The following is a 24,565-nucleotide window of genomic DNA, read 5'->3' on the forward strand; positions in this document are numbered from 1 at the left end:
GAATGCATGGGGCTCTGGACTGAAGTATGGGTCCTTTGTTTGCTACAAATTTGCAAGTAGCCACCTGCCTGATCAGCTGTGGTAAAGGAGAATTGCCTCCAGGGGACTAGGCTTGAAAAAGTTTGAAAACCTGGTTTTCTTCTGTATTTTAAATGGCTGTGATAGATAGATTTGTGTAGACGTGCTAGTAACTTTGTGGACGTAACTTGCAAGACCTATGTTTCATTTTTCAGTTCTACTGCAAAACAGAGAATCCTGAATCTCCATTCTTGTGGCTCTTTGAATAATCCCTATTCTAACTGTGTTCTTTTTTGTGTTTCTCCCACAGTGAGAAGATGCCAGCTACAAGTTTTTGGGAAGATCTGCCTACGGACCGTAGGCCTGTTCTGTTTTTTAAAAAATAATTGCGACAGCACGTACTGTGATGGACCCTCAGAATACTGCTATGTTAGGGCTGGGTTCTGGTTCTGAAGGGTTTTCTGGGAAAAGCCCCTCTGCGGTTGCTACGGGTGTGGCTGGAGGCAGGAGAGAGGCAGAGGTAGATGGTAGTGCTAAGGAGGAGGAAGAGAAGAAGAGGAGTCGTGAGGGGAGTGGTGGTGATGAGGCTGGCAAGGATGAGGGTCTGTCGGATGCCCAGCAGCAGTTTTCTGTGAAGGAAACAAACTTTTCGGAGGGAAATTTAAAACTGAAAATTGGCCTCCAAGCTAAGAGAACTAAGAAACCCCCTAAGAACCTGGAAAATTATGTATGCCGGCCTGCCATAAAAACCACTATCAAGCAGCCCAGGAGGGCACAGAAAGTTGGGAAGATGACCGATGAGAAAAATGACCCTGGCCCTGCAAAGCAAGTGAGTTATGCTTGTTCTGTGTGATTGCAGTTCCCAGATCATGCCATCAGGAAGTGGTGGCGGGCGGGCGGGTAGAGGAAACTATGAAGGGGAGAACAAAAGGATTGTAGGTACCACTTACTGGTAGGCACCAGTGCTGTGTAAGCATGGGGTCTGATATATAGGGCAGAATTTGGCTTCTGGAGAATTTGAATTCATTTTTTGACTTAGAAAGGAAAAGAGAGCTCTTAGTCCAGGGATGGGGAGCGTGTGGTCCTCCAGATGTGGGTGGACTGTAACTCCCACCATTCTTCACCATTGGCTATGCTGGGCTGAGGCTGATGGGAGTTGCAGTTCAACAACAGCTGGAGGCCCACACATTCTCCACCCCTGTCTTTGTCAGTAGTCTTCAATCTTTTCAGACCCATTACCCACCTTTAACCCCCAGCCTGCGACATGGGACCCAGTTTTAATTTTTATTATTACATGGGTCCAGCTTTCTACTTCTCTCTCTGTTCTCTTCCCTACCCCCCCATCCCCTCTATTAAAAAGCAAAACGATGTTAGCTGTGCCCCTGGTGCATCCATGCTGGCTGTGAATGATGGGAGTTGCAATACAGGACATCTGGAAAACACCAGGTTGGGGAAGGCTATTCTAGAGTTTGTGTCTTGAGAAGATGTATGGGAACTGCCTGGTGAAATCTCAGAAGCTAGCGGAGGGACTGAGTGAAACTTCCAGTGTGTGTGTCATTTTAGTCTCCTGTAGAACTCATTTTCCCTCATCCTGGCCCTTGTCCCCAAAACTCCTCTGTTCCCACTTCTCTTTCATCCTCCTTCTATTTTCTCCCTGTCCTCACCAAAATATCCAAGTCTTTGAAAACCTGGATTTCAGATGGGGGGGGGAGGGGGACACACCCATCATTGTCACCTCTATTCTGATTGGCCTAGAAGTTATCCATCCTTGCCTACAATACTCATCAAATTGTTTTCTTTAAGGTAGCCCCATAATAGTAGTATTTATATGAATGCTTTCTTATTTATGTGTTAAAGTGTTTCACATACATTATCTCAGCCATCTTTACAGGAACACTGAAAATGTAGACTAGTAATATTATCTCCATAATACAGATGGGAGTCTGGTAGGGATTTGTCTGAGGCTCCCTAGTGAGTTCATGACACTGTTGAGATTTATACGAGGGACTTGCATGTTGCTCCTTTAACCATTATGCTAAATCTCGTGTTTATAGTGGCTATGTTTGTTTGGTCATGAATAGTCAGGAAAAACATTAGATTCAAACCAGTCCTGGAAGTAATGGTATGAATTAGTATTTGCAGAGTACGCAATTCCATGGGAAAAGGGCTGTTGTTGATTTGATTGTTTTTATCTATACATTTTCTGTTGCCTTACACAGAGGAACCTAGTTGTTAAAGCAACTATAATTCCATGTGAACACTTCTACATTAAACACGACAGCATTACTAGCTCAGACCGGTGTTCCGTTTTTCAGAATGATTGTAAAAACATGGGGAAATCCAGGGCTTTTTTAAATTCCACAACTGGGCAGCCTGGTAAAATCTGCCATGTATTCACCAGCTTCTTGAAACTTTATGAGCAATTTTGGTTTAATCGCTTTCCATAAGCTGTGGCTCTGCCTGATGCTTTTCCATGTAAGCTGGGCCATTCGTTTCCAGCAGCTCCTTCTCCAAACTCTGCTGCTGTATGTAACTGTGCTAAAATTAGCAAAGTGGTATATCCTCAGTAGAACTGCTGCCTGGTCATCGTAGGGGGGAAAAGGGGGACATTCTTGGTTTCCCAACCCTCATGACTTCAGGGTCATCTCCCCCCCGCCCCCGGGACTGATTTTTCACCTTTGAGGATAGTGACATCAGAGTGGGAATGCTCTTGAAAAAGTACAACTCTTGCACATCTCTTGTTACCTTCTCCTCTCATCTGTTGAGATTTATATTGTAAGCTCCTTGAGGCAGGAATGTCTTCCTTCTGTAACTCTGTAAGGCAGGGATGGGGAAATTGTGGCCTTCCAGATGTTGCTGGACTCCAACTGCCATCATTCCTGACCATGGGTCATGCTGACTGAGGCTGATGGGTGTTGGAGTTCAGTTACAGCAGGGTTATCCATCCTTCCTCTAAGGCATCATGTGCACTGATTAGGCTAGATAAATGACTGAGGCTGCAATGTGTAATCAATTAAGGGCGTAATCCTTTGCATGTTTAGGCAGAAAAAAGTCCTACATCTCCCAGCATTCCCCAACTAGCCATGCTGGCTGGGGAATGCTGGGAGTTGTAGGATTTTTTTCTTATCTAAACATGCATGGGATCGCACCCTTAATCAAGTTAAAAACGATTTGATTGACATTTTTTAAGAAGTTGCGGATTGAAAGTGCCATCTTAGATTGAAGACAGAATGCCTCTTTCTCGTATAAATATATTAGACGGTATGCCATCACCTAAAAATAACATGTTTTTCTTCTTTAGACCTTTTCTTATTATTTGCATGCAAACCTGAGGAAGCTTGATCAATCAGTCAATTGAAACTCATATGATTGATCAGCTGAGATTTCTTTAATCAGGTTAACATCCCTAATGATGTTGCTGGTTGGCATGTGTGTATAAATAGGGGGGAAATGGAAACTATTTTATCCATTAAGGAATTTATATACTGCCCTCCATCAAGGAAAGATCCCAGGGTGGTGTTGCATAAACAAATTCAGTAAAAGTGTAAAAGACAATCAGCATAAAAGCAAAACACTAATGAAAACAGCAGATTGAGATCTGAAAGGCCTGGCAGAATAAAAAAGGGTTTGGCTAATGCCTAAAGGGTAACAGAGTAGGAGTTAGGTGAGCATTTTGAGGCGGGGGGGTTCCATAACCAGAGTGCCCAGCTAAAACTTTCCTCTCCCTGGTCACCACCCATCTCACCTCCAACAGCGGGGGGCAATGAAGAAGAGCATTGGCAGATGGCCATAACATCTAGTACCGATGGGTGCAAATTTGGTCACAGTTTGACTTTGATAATAATTTTCCAAAATTGGCCAAGTTCTCCATATTCAGGGCAAAAAGAATTTGAGATTAAAAGAAAAATAATGTGGGAGCCGAAACTGATAGGTTTGTCCATCCAGGCCCAGGGCTTTGAGTGCTTTGATCATAAGTCTGAGTTTGAATCCTTACGTAATCAACCATGTTAGTGCTTAATTAGGGTTGCCACCTCATTTTCCAGAATGGTTCCTCATCTTGAACAGCTGTATGGCAGGCAGGTATATCATGATCCTCTTCATGCTGGGAATAGCTGCACCTACTGAATTTGGCTGGTGCAGATAGGTGAGAATTTTGTTTCAGTCTGTTTTTGATAAGAATCTACCAAACATTTGCCAAATTCTTCATATTTGGGAGAGAAAGAACTTGAGCTTTAAAACATTCAAATGCAGGAGAAAGCAAAACTGACAGATTTACCCATCCCTAACTTCCGGGCAGTTGTTATAAAGATAGGTATTCCTTTTGGTACCTGGGAAACTCAACCTGTCAATTAGGCACAACTGCACAAATCAATTAAAGCCCTTTTGCTTCAAGGTGATGCGTGCCATATGCCAGCAAATTTGGAAAACACAAGAATAGCCAACAGATTGGAAAAAATCAACTTATATCCCCATACCAAAAAAGGGAAGCACCAAAGAATGTTCAAACTATCGAACAGTGGCACTTATTTCACATGCCAGTAAGGTAATGCTCAAGATCTTGCAAGGTAGACTCCAGCAATTCATGGAACAAGAATTGCCAGATGTACAAGCTGGGTTTAGAAAAGGCAGAGGAACTCGAGACCAAATTGCCAGTATCCGCTGGATAATGGAGAAAGCCAGGGAGTTTCAGAAAAACATCTATTTCTGTTTTATTGACTATTCTAAAGCCTTTGACTGTGTGGATCATCACAAATTGTGGCAAGTTCTTGGTGGTATGGGGATACCAAGTCATCTTGTCTGCCTCCTGAGGAATCTGTATAACGACCAAGTAGCAACAGTAAGAACAGACCACGGAACAACGGACTGGTTTAAGATTGGGAAAGGAGTACGGCAGGGTTGTATACTCTCACCCTACCTATTCAGCCTGTACGCAGAACACATCATGCAACGTGCTGGGCTTGATGAAGCCAAGGCTGGAGTTAAAATCGCTGGAAGAAACATTAACAATCTCCAATATGCAGATGATACCACTTTGATGGCTGAAAGCGAGGAGGAGCTTATGACAAAGGTGAAAGAAGAAAGTGCAAAAGCTGGGTTGCAGTTAAACCTCAAAAAAACCAAGATTATGGCAACCAGCTTGATTGATAACTGGCAAATAGAGGGAGAAAACGTGGAAGCAGTGACAGACTTTGTCTTTCTAGGCCCAAAGATTACTGCAGACGCTGACTGCAGCCAGGAAATCAGAAGATGCTTACTTCTTGGGAGGACAGCAATGACAAATCTTGATAAAATAGTTAAGAGCAGAGACATCACACTGACAACAAAGGTCCGCATAGTTAAAGCAATGGTATTCCCCGTAGTAACCTATGGCTGCGAGAGCTGGACCATAAGGAAGGCTGAGCGAAGGAAGATAGATGCTTTTGAACTGTGGTGCTGGAGGAAAATTCTGAGAGGGCCTTGGACTGCAAGAAGATCAAGCCAGGCCATACTCCAGGAAATAAAGCCAGACTGCTCACTTGAGGGAATGATATTAAAGGCAAAACTGAAGTACTTTGGCCACATCATGAGAAGACAGGACACCCTGGAGAAGATGCTGATGCTAGGGACAGTGGAAGGCAAAAGGAAGAGGGGCCGACCAAGGGCAAGGTGGATGGATGATATTCTGGAGGTGACAGGCTCGACCTTGGGGGAGCTGGGGGTGGCGACGGCCGACAGGAAGCTCTGGCGTGGGCTGGTCCATGAAGTCACGAAGAGTGGAAGTGACTGACCGAATAAACAACAACAACAAATTATGAAAGAGGGAGAAAAATGTCTCCCTATCCACTTTCTGCACACCAAGCATAATTTTGTACACCAGATGTTGTAACCTTTCCTCATAGGGGAGTTGCTCCAGCCCCTTGATCATTTTAGTTGCCCTTTTCTGCACTTTTCCCAAGGACATCTAGGATATCCTTTTTTATGTGCACCAACCAGAACTATACACAGTGTTCCAAGTGTGGCCACACCATAGATTTGTATATTTATTCCAATTTATGCAGGGAATAATTATCAACCTTACAGAGTTATACTGTACAGATGATAAAGGTTACAAAATGCTCGGGATGTCAAGGCTGCATTTGCGTATATAATTTTTACTCCAAAGATAAGTTTGGAATTAACAAATCACTTCGCTTATGTTGATATGCCCAGCTTAACTGCTAGTTAAGTGCCTCTGTTTGCCCTTGCTAAGTCCTATTATTATTTACAATGTGCATTAAAAAAATCAAGCAATGTAGAAAAAAGATTTTTTTTTAAAGGTCACTGCCCCCAAGGCAACTGACCGAATAAACAACAAACAGCAGGCTTCCCCAACTTGGCACCTTCCACATGTGTTGGACTACAGTTCCCAGCTTTCCTCAGCCAGCCATGTATCCTACAGGCACTCTTATGCTGGCCTTATAAAGAGTCACTTGCATAGTTACCCATGGTGAGTAAGTCCTTCAGGCAGAAAGCTTCACAAATGTTGGGACTTCATGCCTCAGATGACTAGCATAGGTCAGTAATTCTTGGGGATTTGTTTTGCTCTGGTGCCTTACACATTGCATGGGAGTGTGGGATGGCTATAATGTTATTTTTAGCGTGTGGTTATTTTCTGCACTGTGAGCCTTGGGGGTGATTTGTTAATTCCAAACTTATCTTTGGAGTAAAAATTATATACGCAAATGCAGCCTTGACATCCCGAGCATTTTGTAACCTTTATCTGTACAGTATAACTCTGTAAGGTTGATAATTATTCCCTGCATAAATTGGAATAAATATACAAATCTATGGTGTGGCCACACTTGGAACACTGTGTATAGTTCTGGTTGGTGCACATAAAAAAGGATATCCTAGATGTCCTTGGGAAAAGTGCAGAAAAGGGCAACTAAAATGATCAAGGGGCTGGAGCAACTCCCCTATGAGGAAAGGTTACAACATCTGGTGTACAAAATTATGCTTGGTGTGCAGAAAGTGGATAGGGAGACATTTTTCTCCCTCTTTCATAATTTGTTGTTGTTGTTGTTGTTTATTCGGTCAGTCACTTCCACTCTTCGTGACTTCATGGACCAGCCCACGCCAGAGCTTCCTGTCGGCCGTCGCCACCCCCAGCTCCCCCAAGGTCGAGCCTGTCACCTCCAGAATATCATCCATCCACCTTGCCCTTGGTCGGCCCCTCTTCCTTTTGCCTTCCACTGTCCCTAGCATCAGCATCTTCTCCAGGGTGTCCTGTCTTCTCATGATGTGGCCAAAGTACTTCAGTTTTGCCTTTAATATCATTCCCTCAAGTGAGCAGTCTGGCTTTATTTCCTGGAGTATGGCCTGGCTTGATCTTCTTGCAGTCCAAGGCCCTCTCAGAATTTTCCTCCAGCACCACAGTTCAAAAGCATCTATCTTCCTTCGCTCAGCCTTCCTTATGGTCCAGCTCTCGCAGCCATAGGTTACTACGGGGAATACCATTGCTTTAACTATGCGGACCTTTGTTGTCAGTGTGATGTCTCTGCTCTTAACTATTTTATCAAGATTTGTCATTGCTGTCCTCCCAAGAAGTAAGCATCTTCTGATTTCCTGGCTGCAGTCAGCGTCTGCAGTAATCTTTGGGCCTAGAAAGACAAAGTCTGTCACTGCTTCCACGTTTTCTCCCTCTATTTGCCAGTTATCAATCAAGCTGGTTGCCATAATCTTGGTTTTTTTGAGGTTTAACTGCAACCCAGCTTTTGCACTTTCTTCTTTCACCTTTGTCATAAGCTCCTCCTCGCTTTCAGCCATCAAAGTGGTATCATCTGCATATTGGAGATTGTTAATGTTTCTTCCAGCGATTTTAACTCCAGCCTTGGCTTCATCAAGCCCAGCACGTTGCATGATGTGTTCCGCGTACAGGCTGAATAGGTAGGGTGAGAGTATACAACCCTGCCGTACTCCTTTCCCAATCTTAAACCAGTCCGTTGTTCCGTGGTCTGTTCTTACTGTTGCTACTTGGTCGTTATACAGATTCCTCAGGAGGCAGACAAGATGACTTGGTATCCCCATACCACCAAGAACTTGCCACAATTTGTGATGATCCACACAGTCAAAGGCTTTAGAATAGTCAATAAAACAGAAATAGATGTTTTTCTGAAACTCCCTGGCTTTCTCCATTATCCAGCGGATACTGGCAATTTGGTCTCGAGTTCCTCTGCCTTTTCTAAACCCAGCTTGTACATCTGGCAATTCTTGTTCCATGAATTGCTGGAGTCTACCTTGCAAGATCTTGAGCATTACCTTACTGGCATGTGAAATAAGTGCCACTGTTCGATAGTTTGAACATTCTTTGGTGCTTCCCTTTTTTGGTATGGGGATATAAGTTGATTTTTTCCAATCTGTTGGCCATTCTTGTGTTTTCCAAATTTGCTGGCATATGGCACGCATCACCTTGACAGCAGCATCATGCAAGATTTTAAACAGTTCAGCCGGGATACCGTCATCTCCTGCTGCCTTGTTATTAGCAATGCTTCTTCAGGCCCATTCAACTTCAGTCTTCAGGATGTCTGGCTCTAGCTCACTGACCACACTGTCAATCTATCCCCGATATTATTATCCTTCCTATACAGATCTTCCGTATATTCCTGCCACCTTTTCTTGATCTCTTCTGCTTCTGTTAGGTCCTTGCCATCTTTGCTTTTGATCATACCCATTTTTGCCTGGAATTTACCTCCGATGTTTCTAATTTTCTGGAAGAGGTCTCTTGTCCTTCGTATTCTATTATCTTCTTCCGCTTCCGCGCATTGCTTGTTTAAAAATAATTCTTATCTCTTCTGGCTAACCTCTGGAATTTTGCATTTAATTGGGCATATCTCCCCCTATCACTGTTGCCTTTTGCTTTCCTTCTTTCTTGGGCTGCTTCCAGTGTCTCAGCAGACAGCCATCTTGCCTTCTTGATTTTCTTTTTCTTTGGGATGTTTTTTGTTGCCGCCTCGAACAATGTTGCCAACTTCTGTCCATAGTTCTTCTGGAACCCTATCTACTAAATCTAGTCCCTTAAATCTATTCTTCACCTCCACTGCATATTCTTGAGGAATATTAGTGAGCTCATATCTAACTGATCTGTGGGTCTTACCTATTCTCTTTAGTCTGATTCTAAATTGTGCAATAAGAAGTTTGTGATCTGAACTACAATCAGCTCCAAGTCTTGTTTTTACCGACTGCATAGATGTCCGCCGTCTTTGGCTACAAAGAATGTAGTTAATCTGATTTTGGTGTCGCCCCGTCTGGTGAAGTCCATGTATAATGTCGTCTCTTAGGTTGTTGGAAGAGAGTGTTTGTTATGCACAGTGAGTTGTCTTGGCAAAATTCTATCAGCCTATGTCCCGCTTCATTTTGTTTTCCCAGACCATGCTTGCCTGTAATTCCAGGTATCGTTTGACTATCCACCTTAGCATTCCAGTCTCCTATAATGAAAATAACATCTTTGTTTGGCGTACAATCCAGTAGGTGCTGCAGATCCTCATAGAACGGATCTACTTCTGCTTCTTCAGCATCTGTGGTTGGGGCGTATATTTGGATCACTGTGATGTTAAATGGCTTACCCTGAATTCGAATTGAGATCATTCTGTCATTTTTTGGATTGTATCCAAGCACTGCTTTAGCCATTTTCTTATTAATTATGAAGGCTACTCAATTTCTTCTGTGGTCCTCTTGTCCACAGTAGTAGATCTGATGGTCATTTGATGTGAAGTGGCCCATTCCAGTCCATTTCAGTTCATTGACACCCGACATGTCTATATTTAATCTTGACATCTCCCCAGTAACCACATCCTATTTGCCCTGGCTCATAAATCTTACATTCTCTCATAATACTAGAACCCAAAGGGGGTCATCCCATAAAGCTGATTGGTGGAAGATTCAGGACAGATAAAAGGAAGGACTTCACACAGCATACAGTTAAACTATGGAACTCACTTCCACAAGATGTAGTGATGGCCACCAACTGGGATGGCTTTAAAGGGGGACTGGACAAATTCAGAGAGATATCTGGAGGAGAAGGCTATCAGTGGCTACTAGTCCTGATGCCTATATGCTACCTCCAGTTTCAGAGGCAGTCTGCCAATGGACACCAGTTGTTGGGGAACATTGGCGGAAGGGTACTATTGCACTCATGTCCTACTTGTGGGTTTCCCATGGGCAGCTGGTTGGCCATTCTGTGAACAAAATGCGGGACTAGATGGACTCTTGGTCTGATCCAGCAGGGCTCTTATGTTCCTATGGGAAGTGTGTGAAATGCAGTGAAGGTATGTAAGGTAGCTGCCTCAGGCTGCAGATGTTAGGTGTCATGAAAGGGCAGCAAATTGTCATGTTGTTTAGTAGTATTATTTATCCCTGGGGGTGCCCTCTGGATTTTCTGCCTCAGGCACTGAGGTGGAATTTGCTAATGAGTCTGGGGCTAAGCTGAAAATTGAACCTGGACCTTGCGCGGTACAGTAGAGTTACCTAGGTGTCTCTCAATTTTGAAAGTATACCTTCTACAAGGAAAATTCTGGTGGCACAAGAGGGATTAAGTCTGGCCATCCGAGAGGCCAGAAGAGAGGATGCAAGGCAGTGTATGATGCACAGTAAACTCCCGCCTATTTTTTTACATAATTGCATGAGGTTCTGTTACTTGGTGGGGGGTTTTTGGTAACCTTGGCCAGGTGTGTGTGAACAATGATTGAGACATAGAAATGCCAAACTGTACGGTTTGAATAGATCGCTTTCATTTCTCACCCCCACCCCTTTTCTGCATATTCAGAATTGGAGCTGGCAGCAAATGGCAATAAAATATGTGATGTTGAAATCCTTTCTTTAAATCATTTAGAGTCTATCAGAGTTGAGAGAGTGTCCAGACTTTGAGGGCTCCTTTACATGAAGGAAACCCAATTCTGTTTCAGGGGTTTGATATCTTTTGGGTTGATGATATCATCAATCATCAGCTTTTGTTAACCACTTATGTGCACAGAGGCATTGTGATGGCAGGCATTTTTAAACTTTACCTCCTGCAGCATACTGGAGATAATTGCCTTATCGCTTACCCTAGGTTGTCAAGAGCCCCTAATTATTTGGGAACTCCTTTCTTCACAATCAGCCTGGTCTATCTTCTGGATTAATCCGGTGGCTGACTTCTAATGTGGTAGCCACTGTGGTTCAAGCTTGGCTCTAAGCCACACCCTTTGACCTAGAAACTCTGCACCCTAATAGCAGACGTATAGTGGCTGCTTAACTTTCCTCACTGGGGACAGAAATGTACTCTGTATATACTCAAAAGCACTCTCTTCTTAGTGAATCACATTTCACGGCTGGCTCTGCTTCAAATTAAACCAGGTATAGGGAACAGAAGCTACAGGAGAAGGCAAGGCAACAGAATAATCTCCAGAGCACTGTTCACCCAGTTCCTTCAACCATGAGGGCTAGAAGCTTGTCTTAAAATAAATAAATAAATAAATAAATAAATAAATAAGAATGAAAGCAGAGATTCTCAGAATGTCAAAATTTGCTCCATAACTGATACTTGCGCAGTTGAAACCTCACATGCTCAGCCCTGCCTGGGCTTTTATTACAGTCCATTTAAGCTGCTTTTTGTCCGCGTACCAACGCATCTGCCCAGGGCCTCGCAGATTTTTGCCTTCTTTGTCTTCATTTATAACATGCTCAGCCGCTTGGTAGGTATTGGTTTGCTTTCCTGGGAAATCACAATCCAGGACCTGCAGCAGCAGAGCAGTTCGTTGCCTGAGGCGCAGATGGGCAAACGCAGCCACTGGAATATTCTACCTATTTATAGCCGAACAGCGTTGAGACTATTCCGGTCTCGGGGATGATGTGGAGGCGCGAAGGTGACAGCAACAAGCTCTGCGCTGACAGCTGTAACGTGATGCAGTTGAGACAATGAAACAAGATGGAACCTGCTTGTGTTCTCTCAGAGCTCCCCGTTTCCCTTCGAAACTGCTGAGCACAGGTATCCTCCCGATCCTTGCAGCGTCCTTGGCTATACAGGTGAATGCTACAGAAGGCTCTCCACTCCTGGCTCTATTGCAGCCTGCTTCTAAAAATTTGCAGGGCAAACGGTGACCAAACACGAAGAGACTTCCCTCCTTCAGCTTTTATAGCTGGCGAGGAAAAGAGCCTGTGTGGTGGGAACTGCATTTTCTTCAGAGCCAAAGCTCTGTCATAGGGGCACCTAAACAAAGATATGTTCAGAGAGGTGTTTGTGTGTGTTTCACATCCATGCATTCAAAGACAAGGTGAGGGGAAGGCTGAAACCAGCTTGGGATTGTGCAGTCAGTGAACCCCAAGTGTTTTCTGTGGTGTGCTGTAGATTTAGAGGCGGCCTTACTCTGAGGCAAGGCAAGGCGTCTGCAGCAGGTGCTTCCTTAAGAGCAGCAGAGAGGGAATTACACAGACCTGAACCAAGGGGCACAATCCACTGGGAAGCTGTCTTCAGCAATGTATTTAATAATAAATAAATAAATAACTGTGCAGGAGAATTTCCCAGTGGATCGTGCCCTACATTTACATGCATTTGGGCCCCAAGGTTTTTTCACATAGTTCATGCTGATGTCAGTTTAAAAAAAAAAAACATTGGTAATCCTGATCTAATCAGGATAGGGAAACAGCATTGATTAAGTAGAACTAGCTTACAAGCTCATAGGGCCACAGCTAATTTGCATGTCATTTCCATATGATTGCATAGAGGCTGGCATTCAGGAGAAGGGGACAGCCGCTCCCCACAGAGAATTCTGCGGAATATCTGCACAGCTTTGGATCATAATACTAATATTTTGCATTTGTGTAGCACTTCAGAGGGTTAAAAGCACGTCATAGATGTTACCGCGATAATCTTTATAACAACCTTGTGAGATAGGTTGATTTTGTTGATCCCCGTATTGCGTTTCGGAACTGAAAGAGAGAAATTACTGATGAATTTTTGTCCTGCCCCTTCTCCAACGAGCTCAGGGTGGCATGTGTGGCTGTGCCCCCAGTATTTTCCTCACAGCACCCTGTGAGGCATGTTAGGCTGAGAGAAAGTGATGGCTCAAAAGTCGAGTGGGATTTGCGTGGCCAAGTGGGAATCTGAACCTGGGTCTCCCTGATGTAAGTCCTAAAAATCTGTCCAGTACACTGGCTTTCAAGAAGAGTGGCTTGTCCAAGGCCACCCAGTGAGTTTGTGGCAATTCATAAATTTAGGCTAGCAAGTAGGTTTCTAGCTAGTAGAACTAATAGGCATGTAAGAACTGCCTTACTGGATCAGACCCCAAGTCCATCCAGTCCAGCTTTCTGCTTTTACCAGTGGCCAGCCAGGTGCCTCTGGGTGCTACCAAGCAGGGCATGGACCTGATGGTTATCCCCTGTTCGGGAAGCTGCCATGTTTGGTCACCTTTGCTGGCTGGCCTGTCAAGCCCCTCCCCTCTGAGCCGCCCTGCCAGACTCTCCTAAGGGAAAGGCTGGTGGGGAGGGGAATATGCAGGCTTGAACACTACTACTTGAAGGAGCCCTGAGCGCTCTCAAGCAGCAGTATCCAGTCCTCCCCCTCGCCCCGCTTCCCCTATTCTGGAGCAGGAAAGACAGGTGGGGGCAAGGTCCGGTTTGGCTTTGCATTGCCACAGCTCTCTGGGCCCCTTGGCCACACATCTTACCAAACAACCACCAGCCTTCCTCCCAGCTTTGAATCTGGGAAGATGATCTGCCCACCTCTGCAGCTTCAAAGCTGGGAGGAAGGCTGGCCAGCTGTCACACTCAAGTGGCACCACACTTATTAATTAATTAATTAATTTTATTTCTATACCGCCCAATAGCCGAAGCTCTCACACTTGCCAGGGTGAGCATAATTTTTGACACCTGCCCCTGTTGTTTGCCCCCAACATCACACATTCAGAGGAAATTATTTATTTGTGATACTTCTGTACCCCTTAATACAATAAAATCCCTAAGCAGTTCACATGTAAATATGTGGAATGTTACCTTCTGCATGGAGGTTCCCTTTAGCTATCATACCTGTAAACCATCTATTCTTCATGATCTTCTCTGGTCCTTTTTCAAAAAGCTATCCAAGTCATTAGTTACCATAATAACAGAAACTGCGTGTAGGAAGGGTCCAGGATACAGGGGGAATGAAGTAGAGGCCAGGCTGGAGGAGCTGCAGAGCATCTGTGGAGGATCGTTGTGGGGTTGGCCTAGGGCAAGGGGTTCTGGGATGGGGGTGGGGGACTGGCACTCCAAGTGTGCCTGAAGCAGGCATATGGGCCAAGCCAGGTTCCAAGGCAGCAGTCTAGGATCAGAGGAACATGAAGGGGTTGGGTTCCAGAGCAGCAATCAAGGATCAGGGGAAGGAACTTGGGCAAGCGGAGTGCTTGCACCAGAGACAAGTTGCTTGGACTGAGGAGCAAGCTCTGAGGCCAGGGCTTTATAGGACCCCTTGGGGTCTCCTGACTGAATGCTCAGGCGGGCCTTGATGGCACCCTCAAAGCACAGAGTTCAGCCTGCCAGGCTTTCCATGGAAACAGAATGCTGATGGCTCTGGAGCCCAGTTCCGTCTGCTGCCTTACTGGCGGTCCTGGAGTGAGTGGCTGATGGCATTAGCGATGGGTGGGGATGCTTCCCAAGGACTATGCCATGCCAGCGGTGGCTTGGAGAGCTTTCTCCTCCTCCCTACCCGAACACAACAAGAGGAAGTAAAATATGAAGTCTGCTGTCTGTGGCCCGTCTTAAGTCTAGAAGAAGAAAGTGAAAGCTGGGGGTGAGAGAGCACTGAGGATAGCACATCAGAAAAAACCTGCCCAAACAAGCTATGGTGCATGTTCAGGGTAATGTTTATCCCTGGAGACCTTGCTGCGCTCTGCTGAGCATACCTGCCCTGTGCAGGAGCAGCAACTCACAGACTTGTTCCTTTTGCCATGTAAGGGAGCCCCGAGCACCCGTGGTGGCTATTTTGGGAATGAGAATGGGCCCTTAGCTTTGACTTCAGTGCTGTAGGGCAGGTTGTGGCTGCCTCCTCAGCTGCTTGTTCCATACGTGTATGCAAAGGAAGCAGAACCCTCCTTTCCTTGCAACTATAAGGCTCCCAACAAGACTTTGCATACTATTCCAGCTGCGAGGCTGGGCTTGGTGCCAGACTCCCCCCCCCCCCCGCTACAAAATCCCCCCAGCACCAGCAGCTTTCAAAGTAAACAACTGAGTGGGATCTAGAGGCATCTACCCTCTGTCTGTCACAGCAGGGCCTGGAGTAGCAACGGAGCCTGTTAGGGTTCAGGGCAAGCAGTTGGCGGGATGAGAAAGAAAGCTTGGGAGGAGTTCAAAGTCTGCCATATGGAGCCTGCAACCGTTCTAAAATTGGACACTAATTGAGAGATGGTGTAACATAGTGGCTAAGAGCGTGAGCTGCGAGCCCCCTCCCAGGCCTGTGTCATCCCACCTCAGCCACGGTCTCAGAGGTGGCCTTAGAGAAGCTGCTGTTCTCCCAGCCTCCGCTCCCCATCTGAAATACAGGAGCCATGATATTGCCTTAACTGGCTTATAATGTAGAGGCCGTGGTTGTGTTATTTAAACACTTTGAATCTTCCCAATAGAGGCTTCGTTTTGTTTCGTTGTTTGCTTCTTACTTTTATACCCTGCATTTCTTCCAAGGTGGAACTAAGGGCAGAGTACAGGTGGCGCACAGGCAATCTCCAGGCTCTGACCAGACCAACAACAGTTTAGCTTCAGCAAGGTTGCTGCACTCTCTTTCTTCAGACCATAACTGTGTGGCTGCTAGTAAACTTCTCCCTTTTAAGACTTGTGAGGGACCTGCTTTTAACCCAATCTCCAAAAATCCCAAGAGAGGTTAGAGTGGCCCCCTCATTAATATTTTAAGTGGGCAGTTAAGGCTCACCTGTTCTGCCAGGCCGTTGGTTTATTTTAGTTCCTACCTGCTTGTGGATTTGTTTTATTGGCTTGCTTCTGGTTTTTGTAGTCTAATTATTTGTTCTGATGTGCAAATTATGTTTGTGCAGATTATGGTTGACCACTTACTGTGATCACATATTAACCAGAGGCTATTTGGAACATGTGCACAACATAAGAAGAGCCATGTGGGATCAGACCAGGGTCCATCTAGTCCAGCATTCTGTTCACACAGATGGTGGCTATCTGTGGATTAGGTCTTTTTCTTTTTCTTTTTGCCAGTGCTTGACCTGCGCAGGCTACTAGTCTGTTTCTGGTTTTGACCTTCAGTGACACAAACTTCTGAGACTGGGGTATGCAAAAGGAGTACCTGTTCCCATATGAATCTGCTCATATTTTAAGGTCATCTGTCACGGCCTTGCCCCACCTTCGGCGGTGAGGTGCTTAGCTAATACCGACAGGGCCTTTTCTGTTGTGGCACTCAGACTCTGAAACACTCTCCCCACCTATATTCACTAGGCACCTGCATTATTAGTTCTTATATAATTCAACATGTTTTTGCCCAGGCTTTTGGCAGAATTTGAAGCATATTTTTATTTTTGTTTCTCTGTTTTTTGTGTGCTAGATCTGCCTTCTGTTTTTTTTTAACCTTGTAGTTGTAGTGGATTGTTTAAAAAAAAATTGTTGTGAACTGGCTTGAGAGCACTAGACTTGATAGAAAGGTGGGGTATAAATGTTTTGAGTAAATAGTAATAGACTTACTCTGCTAACCATCAACTTAGCATTTTACTTTCCTGGGCCACACATGCTTGGCTTTGATCTGTCAAGGAAGCTGTGTCTCTTTTCGTATTTGCTATTCCGTTGGCCAGGGCTTCCTTGCCTGCTCATCCTCTTTAGCTGCCTTCAACCTTCTGAGGCCTGCTGTTGAGATGTTGCTGCTGTTCTGAGAGCATTTACAGCCCACCTGTAGCAGCACGTGCCCCATGTGTTTCCTTTCCTATTATGCTTCCTTGCGTATACTAAATTATGTCTCCAGTTAGACAGTAAGCTCCTTGGCAGAGCAGGGGCTGTTCCTTTCTGTGTTCTGGAAATCCCCCAGCATGCTTGAGGTGCTGTGAATGAAATATTAATTACTGAAATGTATGAATGAAAGAATTCCTTTGAGTCAATAATTGTACAATCTTGGTAATAGGATATGGGTGTGCTCTCAAATAGTAAAAGAATTTGACAACGAAAAAAAAATGCAGTCTTTTACCAAGTAACTGGTTTTTCTCAAAGCCCTGGTCAGCAGCTAGTTTTGCTGGAGGGTTTGTTTGAGGAAGGCATGAATGCAGGCCGAACCTCCAACCTTCTCTCCCACAAAGTGCCCAGCCAACAGTTCATAAGGCTGTAGAATCACTCCCTTCCCAACCCTTCTTCATCTTAAGCTCAGCAATTGAAGACCAGATTTGGGGCAGAAGCCTCCACATGCGGGCACCTACCATGAACCCTGTGGTATGTTAGTACTTGGTAACTTCAGCATCAAACTTCTAAGCTGCCTTCTAGGAATGTGAAATAGATTATTTTTCCCACCTATGCCTCTTTTTCCAAGATCACTTGAGAAATCACACCCATTCTGCCCCCCCCCCCATACACACACACTCTATTTTTAACAAAGCTAGTAGGAGTTTCATTCATCTCTATGGAAAGCAAAATCACTGTTGGTGTGATTATTTCTCCCCATTCCCCATTCTCCATCCTGCCCCATGGGTGCCTCGTTCTCTTTCCCTTGGCCCCTGGTTGCCAACCTTGCAGTTCTTTGCAAATAGAAATGCTATCAAATAGCAAGGCCTTGTTCACAGTGCCAATAGATGGGGTTAAGAAAATATCAATTCTTTCAAAATGGGATGCTGCCCCTGGCACACACCATTTTAGTTCTGGTGCCTTAGAACTAGAAATATTTTTCCTAGTCCTGCCAGTGTAAACCAGTATGATGGGGGATACATTTTTCTTTGTTATCTGGAAGCTTAAAGATTTTTTTCCATTTAATTTGTAGGACCCATCGAAGCTGTACAAGAAGGCCGGAGAAGCTGCGGTAGCGGTTGAGAGTTCCACAGTGGAGGGAAGACCTAGGGAGAGCAGCCCATTTTCGAAGAAACTTTCACCACTCCGTTCTGAAGTGACAGATTATGCGACTTCCGCACTCTCTGCTCCAGTCGGTAGTCGCGATCCAGACTCAAAGGACAGAGCTCAGATTAACGGCCCACCTACAGTAACAGAAAAACTGGCTCAACTTATTGCAACTTGCCCTCCATTGAAGTCTTCCAAAACAAAGCCAAAGAAGCCAGCCATTGGAATTGCTTCTGGATTTGCTAAAGACTCTGGAAAGAAGTTGGCAACAGTTGGAGCTGCAACTGCTTCGGCTACCAAGGACTTTGTAAAGAAGCAGCCCGGATGCAGCAACATGGGTGTCGCTTTGGGTAGCAAGGAGTTTGCAAAGAAATCACCAGGGACTAGTAACAGCGCTGGGCTAATCAACAAGGACTCCGGGGGCAAAAAGCCACCAGGGCTGTGTCCCAGTATGGCTGGGCTAGTTAGTAAGGACTGTGGGAAGAAGCTACCAGTTCTTAGCTCTCCGGTGGGATTGGTCAGCAAGGAAAGTGTAAGAAAACCTCTAGTGACTGGCATGTCAGTTGGGCTGATCAGCAAAGAGTCTGGGAAAAGACTGCTGGGGACTACCGGTCCAATTGGATTGGTTAACAAGGATTCTGGGAAAAAGCTAAGCGCTGTCAGTCCTCCTGGACTGGTTAATAAAGAGCCTGGGAAAAAGCTTCCAGTTCCTGGCAGTCCAATTAGGTTGTTTAATAAGGATGCTGGGAAGAAACATCTGGGGTCAGATGGCCCACTCGGATTGGTTAGCAAGGACTCTGGAAAGAAACTACCAGGGTTTGGCACTTCGAGTGGATTGGTTAACAAAGACTCTGCAAAGAAGCCGTTGGGTGCTAGCGGCCCAATTGGGTTGATTACTAAAGAGTCTGGAAAGAAGCCACTGGGGGTTGGCATTCCAGCTACTTTGACTGCTAAGGACTCTGGGAAGAAATTGGCAGGGACCAGCAGTCTGTGTGGGTTGGCTAATAAGGACTCAGGAACTCTGAAAACCGACACTGCTAGCCCTTCCTCAGAGCCCTTCAAGCGGTGTTGTGGTGCAAACCTCTCACGTCTTGAAAGTCCTGCACCTCCAGGCCTCTTGAAGGACAACATTAACAGTAAACCTTTTGAAAAGCATGTTGCAAGACAGAGCAAAGAAAGCATCCCAGAAAAGTTGTCAGCTCAAAAAGAAGCCTCAGGTGGAGGCAAAGAAGGAGGCTGCGTTCAGCAGGAAACCTCTTCTGCCAGTGAAAGGGGCACTTCTGAAATATCTAAGCATGATAAACAACTGCCAGTGTATTGCACTTCCCCTGACTTCAGGACAGCAGGAGGTGCTTCTGATATATCTACAGCCAAATCTCCATTTAGTGCTGTAGGAGAGGGGGGCCTCCCATCTCCCTCCCCAGCTGCATCTGTCACTACTTTAACCCGTAGCCCCACAGCAACCTTGGCTCAGCTAGCTTCCAACCCGTTGCATTTAAATAACACGCCTGAGTTCTTAGAAGGAATTTCTGAGCAAATTAGTAAGACCCCGTTTGCTTCTGACAGCGTGCGCTCAAGTATGAACAGGCAGTCGAATCCTGGCTCTCATCCTTCCAGCAAAGGGGTGGGTAGAGAATTAAACAATTCTAACTCTACGCACACGGATGACCCCAAACCGAGTCCCACCTTAGGCAAAAAGCCTACCTTGGCGACTGAATCAAACATCCGTGCTGCTATTGCCCCTTCGGTGGTTAGCTTCTCCAGCTTATTTAACAACAAGCCCTTTCTCAAGATTGGTGCTATGACTGCATCTGGGAAACCATGCCAAGGAGTGGAAACCCTGAGCAACAGCAGTGGTAGCCCCCAAACAAAGCCCTTAAAGAAGAGGAAAGGAAGGAAGCCACGCTGGACCAAGGTGGTCTCTAGGAGCAGCTGCAGACCTCCCAAAGGTCTAGAATTAGGAAGGCCTGAGCTTTTCAAAAATATTTCTTGCAGTGCACTGTCAAACAGTAGCCTAGACCAGGCCAAGCTTTTTAAGAGCACAGGCCCGCCTCCCTTTGCAGAGCATGAGTTCGTCAAACGCCATTTACCGAAGCTGAGCAAGTCCGGTAGCATGCAATCTCTCACTCTGCTAAACAGCGTTGAGAAGGAGTCCAACAAATTTTATAGTGCCCACATGCAGGCTTCCATCGGGTGTATTTCAGATGACTTGTTACCTGAAATGTACAAATCCAAAAGGGGCAGGTCAAAATCCAAAGAGATGCCCCACCTGGAAGGCCCTCCAAAGCGGACCCTGAAGATCCCTGCCTCCAAGGTCTTTTCGGTGCAGTCAAAGGAAGAGCAAGAGCCTCCAGTGTTGCACCCGGAGGTCGAAATTCCCTCTCTTCGGCAGAGCCTTGCAGAGCAAGCTTTCCCAAAGAAGAGAGGTCGGCCAAAACGACAGATCAGGTCAGGGATCAAAATGACGCCTCCTGTCCTCTCTGTGGCGCCTTTTGTCAATGTGGACAGCTCTGACAAGCTGGAGTCTGAAAGCGACCAGCAACAGAGTGGGGATTTCTTTGAAAGGTCAAACCAGTTAGGAGGCCCTGAGGAGCTTGGGAAAACAAGTGCCTGCAGCATGACTGACCTTGAGGTAGAACCAGACCAAAAGGAATCCAAGCGCAGCAGTGGGCAGCTCATGAAAACCATCATCAGAAAAATCAACAAGATGAAGACGTTAAAGCGGAAGAAGCTCTTGAATCAAATCCTCTCGTCGACTGCGGCAGAACCAAATAAAGGGAAAGTGCAATCAAAGTTCCACACGACGGTGTCGACCTTCGCTGCCACATTTGGTTCCAAACTAGGCCAGCAGATCAACGTCAGCAAGAAAGGAACAATCTACATAGGAAAGAGGCGAGGCAGGAAGCCGAAAGCTGTCCTGAATGGCATCTTGGCTGTTAATTCCTCCAGCTTGACTGTTCTTGAAAAGTCTGCCCAGCAGGCAACGGGGACGGTGCTTGGGCAGGTGGTGCCGCCTTTGCTGCCTTCAGCCACTAATAACCCCGAGGTTCTTCCCTCACCTGTTTGTTCGCAGTCCTCGGGCATGAGTGGGGGGCAAAGCCCCATCAGCAGCGACATGGGCTTTGTGGAACCTAATTCCGTGCCGTACCTGCACCTCCACTCCAGACCGGGGAGTGTGGTTCAGACCCTGGCTATGCGAAAGGCTTCAAGAGCCCGGAGGAGACTCTCCCCACCTACTCTTCTCCCAAACTCCCCATCCCACATCAGTGAGCTCAGCTCATTGAAGGAAGCCACGCCTTCGCCCATCAGCGAGTCCCACAGCGATGAAACAATTCCCAGCGACAGCGGGATTGGGACCGACAACAACAGCACTTCCGACAGGGCGGAGAAATTCTGCGGCCCCAAAAAGCGCCGGCACTCCTTTGACCACGTCTCCCTCCTGCCCCCCGAGACCTCGACAGTGCTCAGCAGCCTCAAGGAAAAGCACAAGCACAAATGCAAGCGCCGGAGCCACGATTACCTGGCCTACGACAAAATGAAGAGGCAAAAGCGGAAGAGGAAGAAGAAGTACCCGCAGCTGCGGGGCAGGCAGGACCCCGATTTCTTGGCAGAACTAGAGGAGCTGATAAGCCGCTTGAGCGAGATCCGGATCACTCACCGGAGCCACCATTTTATCCCCCGGGACTTGCTGCCCACCATTTTCCGCATCAATTTCAACAGCTTCTACACCCACCCCACTTTCCCCTTGGATCCTTTGCACTACATCCGAAAGCCTGACTTGAAGAAGAAGAGAGGCCGGCCCCCAAAGATGCGGGAGGCCATGGCAGAAATGCCCTTCATGCATAGCCTCAGTTTCCCCCTTTCCAGTACCGGATTCTACCCCTCCTATAGTATGCCTTACTCTCCTTCTCCCCTCGCAGCTGCTCCCATTGGCTTGGGCTATTACGGACGGTACCCACCGACCCTTTACCCCCCTCCGCCATCCCCTTCATTTCCTGCCCCGCTGCCCCCTCCATCTTACATGCATGCTGGCCACTTGCTCCTTAACCCTGCCAAGTACCACAAGAAGAAGCACAAGCTGCTGCGCCAGGAGGCCTTCCTCACAGCCAGCCGGGCGCCCCTCCTCTCCATGAGCACCTACCACCCCAGCGTCCCACCCGAGATGGCCTACGGCTGGATGCTGGAACACAAGCACCGGCACCGCCACAAGCACCGTGAGCATCGCTCCTCGGAGCAGCCACAGGCTGCTGTAGACCCCTTGGCCCCCAGCGGCCCCCCCCGGGCTGTCCTGGAGTCCTTGAAGCGTTACCGCTTTGGGAAGGAGGCAGCCGGCGAGAGGTACAAACATAAGGAGAAGCACCGGTGTCATCTGGCTTGCCCGCACCTGTCCCCCGCAAAAGGCCTGCTAGGCAGGGAGGAGCAGTGGGTCCGGAGGGAGCCAGCAGAGCCCCACTCCCACGCCCTGGGATTGCAGACACCTCTGCAGATTGACTGTTCCGATGCTCCGCCTAGCTTGCCCTTGGGGAGGTTCACGCCAAGCTCTGAGCCGGCCAGCAGCGACGAGCACACAAACCTTTTCACCAGTGCAATAGGCAGCTGCCGGGCCACCGGCTCAGCCAGCACCGGCGGGCGTAAGAAACTGTCCGATGGCTCGGGACTCTTCGGCCCCCAGGAAGCGTCCCTAGGCCGACCCCTCCGTAAGGAGACCTTGCCCCCTATGGAGAAGGCAGTGCCAACCCTGTCAGGTAAGAAAGAGGCCTCTCCTGTTGCACGTGTCTTTAAGTGTCATTTAAAACAGGCTTCCTATATGTAAGCAGAAGGTGGAAAAGAGCACTCTAGGGCTAGGTTGGGGTCATGAACAGCCGTATACAAATCTAGACCTGGAGGGCGTGCCCTTCAACCCAGGATCCCTCGGATCAGCGACTGGAGCTTGAGCCAGGATAGCTTACTTTATGAGTTATATCTGTTAGTTGACTTGTAGCCTAGGGTTTCTCAGTGACGTACAATTGAACAACTGGTTAAAATATAAAAATCCAACCACATAAAAGCCAGAATAAAGAAATACACACGCCACTTATAGTTGTGTGGCCTAGTCAGAACCTGATGTACATCAGGCAGAGAGTACCGCTCTGATAACCGGGAGGAGGCCAAGTTCTGAGCAATACAGCCAATCCAGAGCCTTGGCTCTGACAATTGGAGCTGCTTTATACCAAGTCAGGCCATTGGTCCACCTAGAAGGGCCTTCCCCAACCTTGTGTCCTCCAGATGTTTTGGAGTTGATCTCTCATCAGCACCAGACAGCATAGGCAGTGGTCAGGAATGCTTGGACTTGTAGTCCAAAACATCTGGAGGGGGAGGGGTGTGTGGAGGAAGAAGCAGGATGTGGGTGCAACAGCACCCTCCTGCCCATGTTCCCCAGCAACTGGTGTACACAGGTATACTGCCTCTGTTATTGGCGGTAGCATATAGCCAACAGGAACAGCAGCCATTGATAGCCTTCTCCTCCAGGAATTTGCCTAATCCCCTTTTAAAGCCATCCCAATTGGTGGCCATCACCACGTCTTCTGGAAGTGAATTCCATAGTTTAACTCTGTGCTGAGTGAAGAAGTCCTTCCTTTGATCTGTCCTGAATCTCCCACCGCAGCTTCGTGGGATGATCCCTTTGGGTTCTGCTATTATGAGGGAGGGAGAAGAATGTCTCCCCACCCACATTCTTCACACTCTTCCCTACTGTATCTGAAGGGAGAAGATTGGGCTCACACATCCCCCAGGAGCTCAACTAGCACTGTTTTTTGGTGAAGGATAGGAAGGCGTGGTGCTGTAGGGAAGCCAGTTGGGGCTTTCAAAAATCCCAGAATTTTGATGGTCCAGGCAGGCACCTAAAATATTTGATGTTGGGCTCCTGGCAACTGGAAATACTTACTCAGCCCTGTCAACAGTTGGTCATTATTCCTCAGGATCTCTCTCTATTTTTGGTCAACTTTCTGATTTGGAACACTGAGTGATCTTTTTTACGAACAATTTCAGGGGGCCTAGCTACTAAGTATACGTGCCAAAGGCACAAATCTGTCTCTTTGGGTGGCTTTTTGACCTGTGTTGATAAAATGTCTATAACAAGGAGGATTCCTGTGGCATCTTAAAGACTACCAGATTTATTGAGGCATAGGTTTTCATGGCTGACGTCCACGAATGTTTATGTTGTAATAAATCTTTGTGTCTTTACGATGCCACAAGACTCCTTTTTGTTCTTGCTGTAGCAGACTAATACGGCTTTCCCTCTGGAATTTGCCAGTTATTATGAAGTATTTTTTTAAATAACCTTGTCAAATGTTCTTTACAGTTAATCTTCACTGTGTCCAAGAGCAGGCCTTTAAACCTTGTAAGAAGCACACCCCCCCCCCCAAATGATGCCCTTCTTGTTCTTCTCAGCCATTCAGCCTAGTATCCCAATTGGGCCTCTCCTCCCCACCCCCGCCCCATCCAGCTACAAAAAACACCTGATTTTAACTGTTTTTAAAATTGATTTTGTTTATATTTG

General features: G+C 46.6%; 1 protein-coding gene across 2 annotated transcripts in view; it reads left to right on the forward strand.

Annotated features, from left to right (window-relative positions):
- Window positions 1–24,565, forward strand: part of ASH1L (ASH1 like histone lysine methyltransferase) — an 81,830-nt gene that overhangs the window by 7,646 nt on the left and 49,619 nt on the right. For both annotated transcript variants that reach the window (XM_084824751.1, XM_084824752.1), the window contains exons 2-3: window positions 329–847; window positions 17,954–22,772. In XM_084824751.1, the coding sequence (XP_084680877.1) occupies window positions 425–847; window positions 17,954–22,772 (5,242 nt within the window). In that variant the 5' untranslated portion in view covers window positions 329–424. The remainder of the gene's footprint in view (window positions 1–328; window positions 848–17,953; window positions 22,773–24,565) is intronic.

This window comes from Heloderma suspectum, chromosome 17 (genome assembly GCF_057233095.1).
Source record: "Heloderma suspectum isolate Gila_16-S chromosome 17, 16-S_ref, whole genome shotgun sequence".
NCBI lineage: Eukaryota > Metazoa > Chordata > Lepidosauria > Squamata > Helodermatidae > Heloderma > Heloderma suspectum.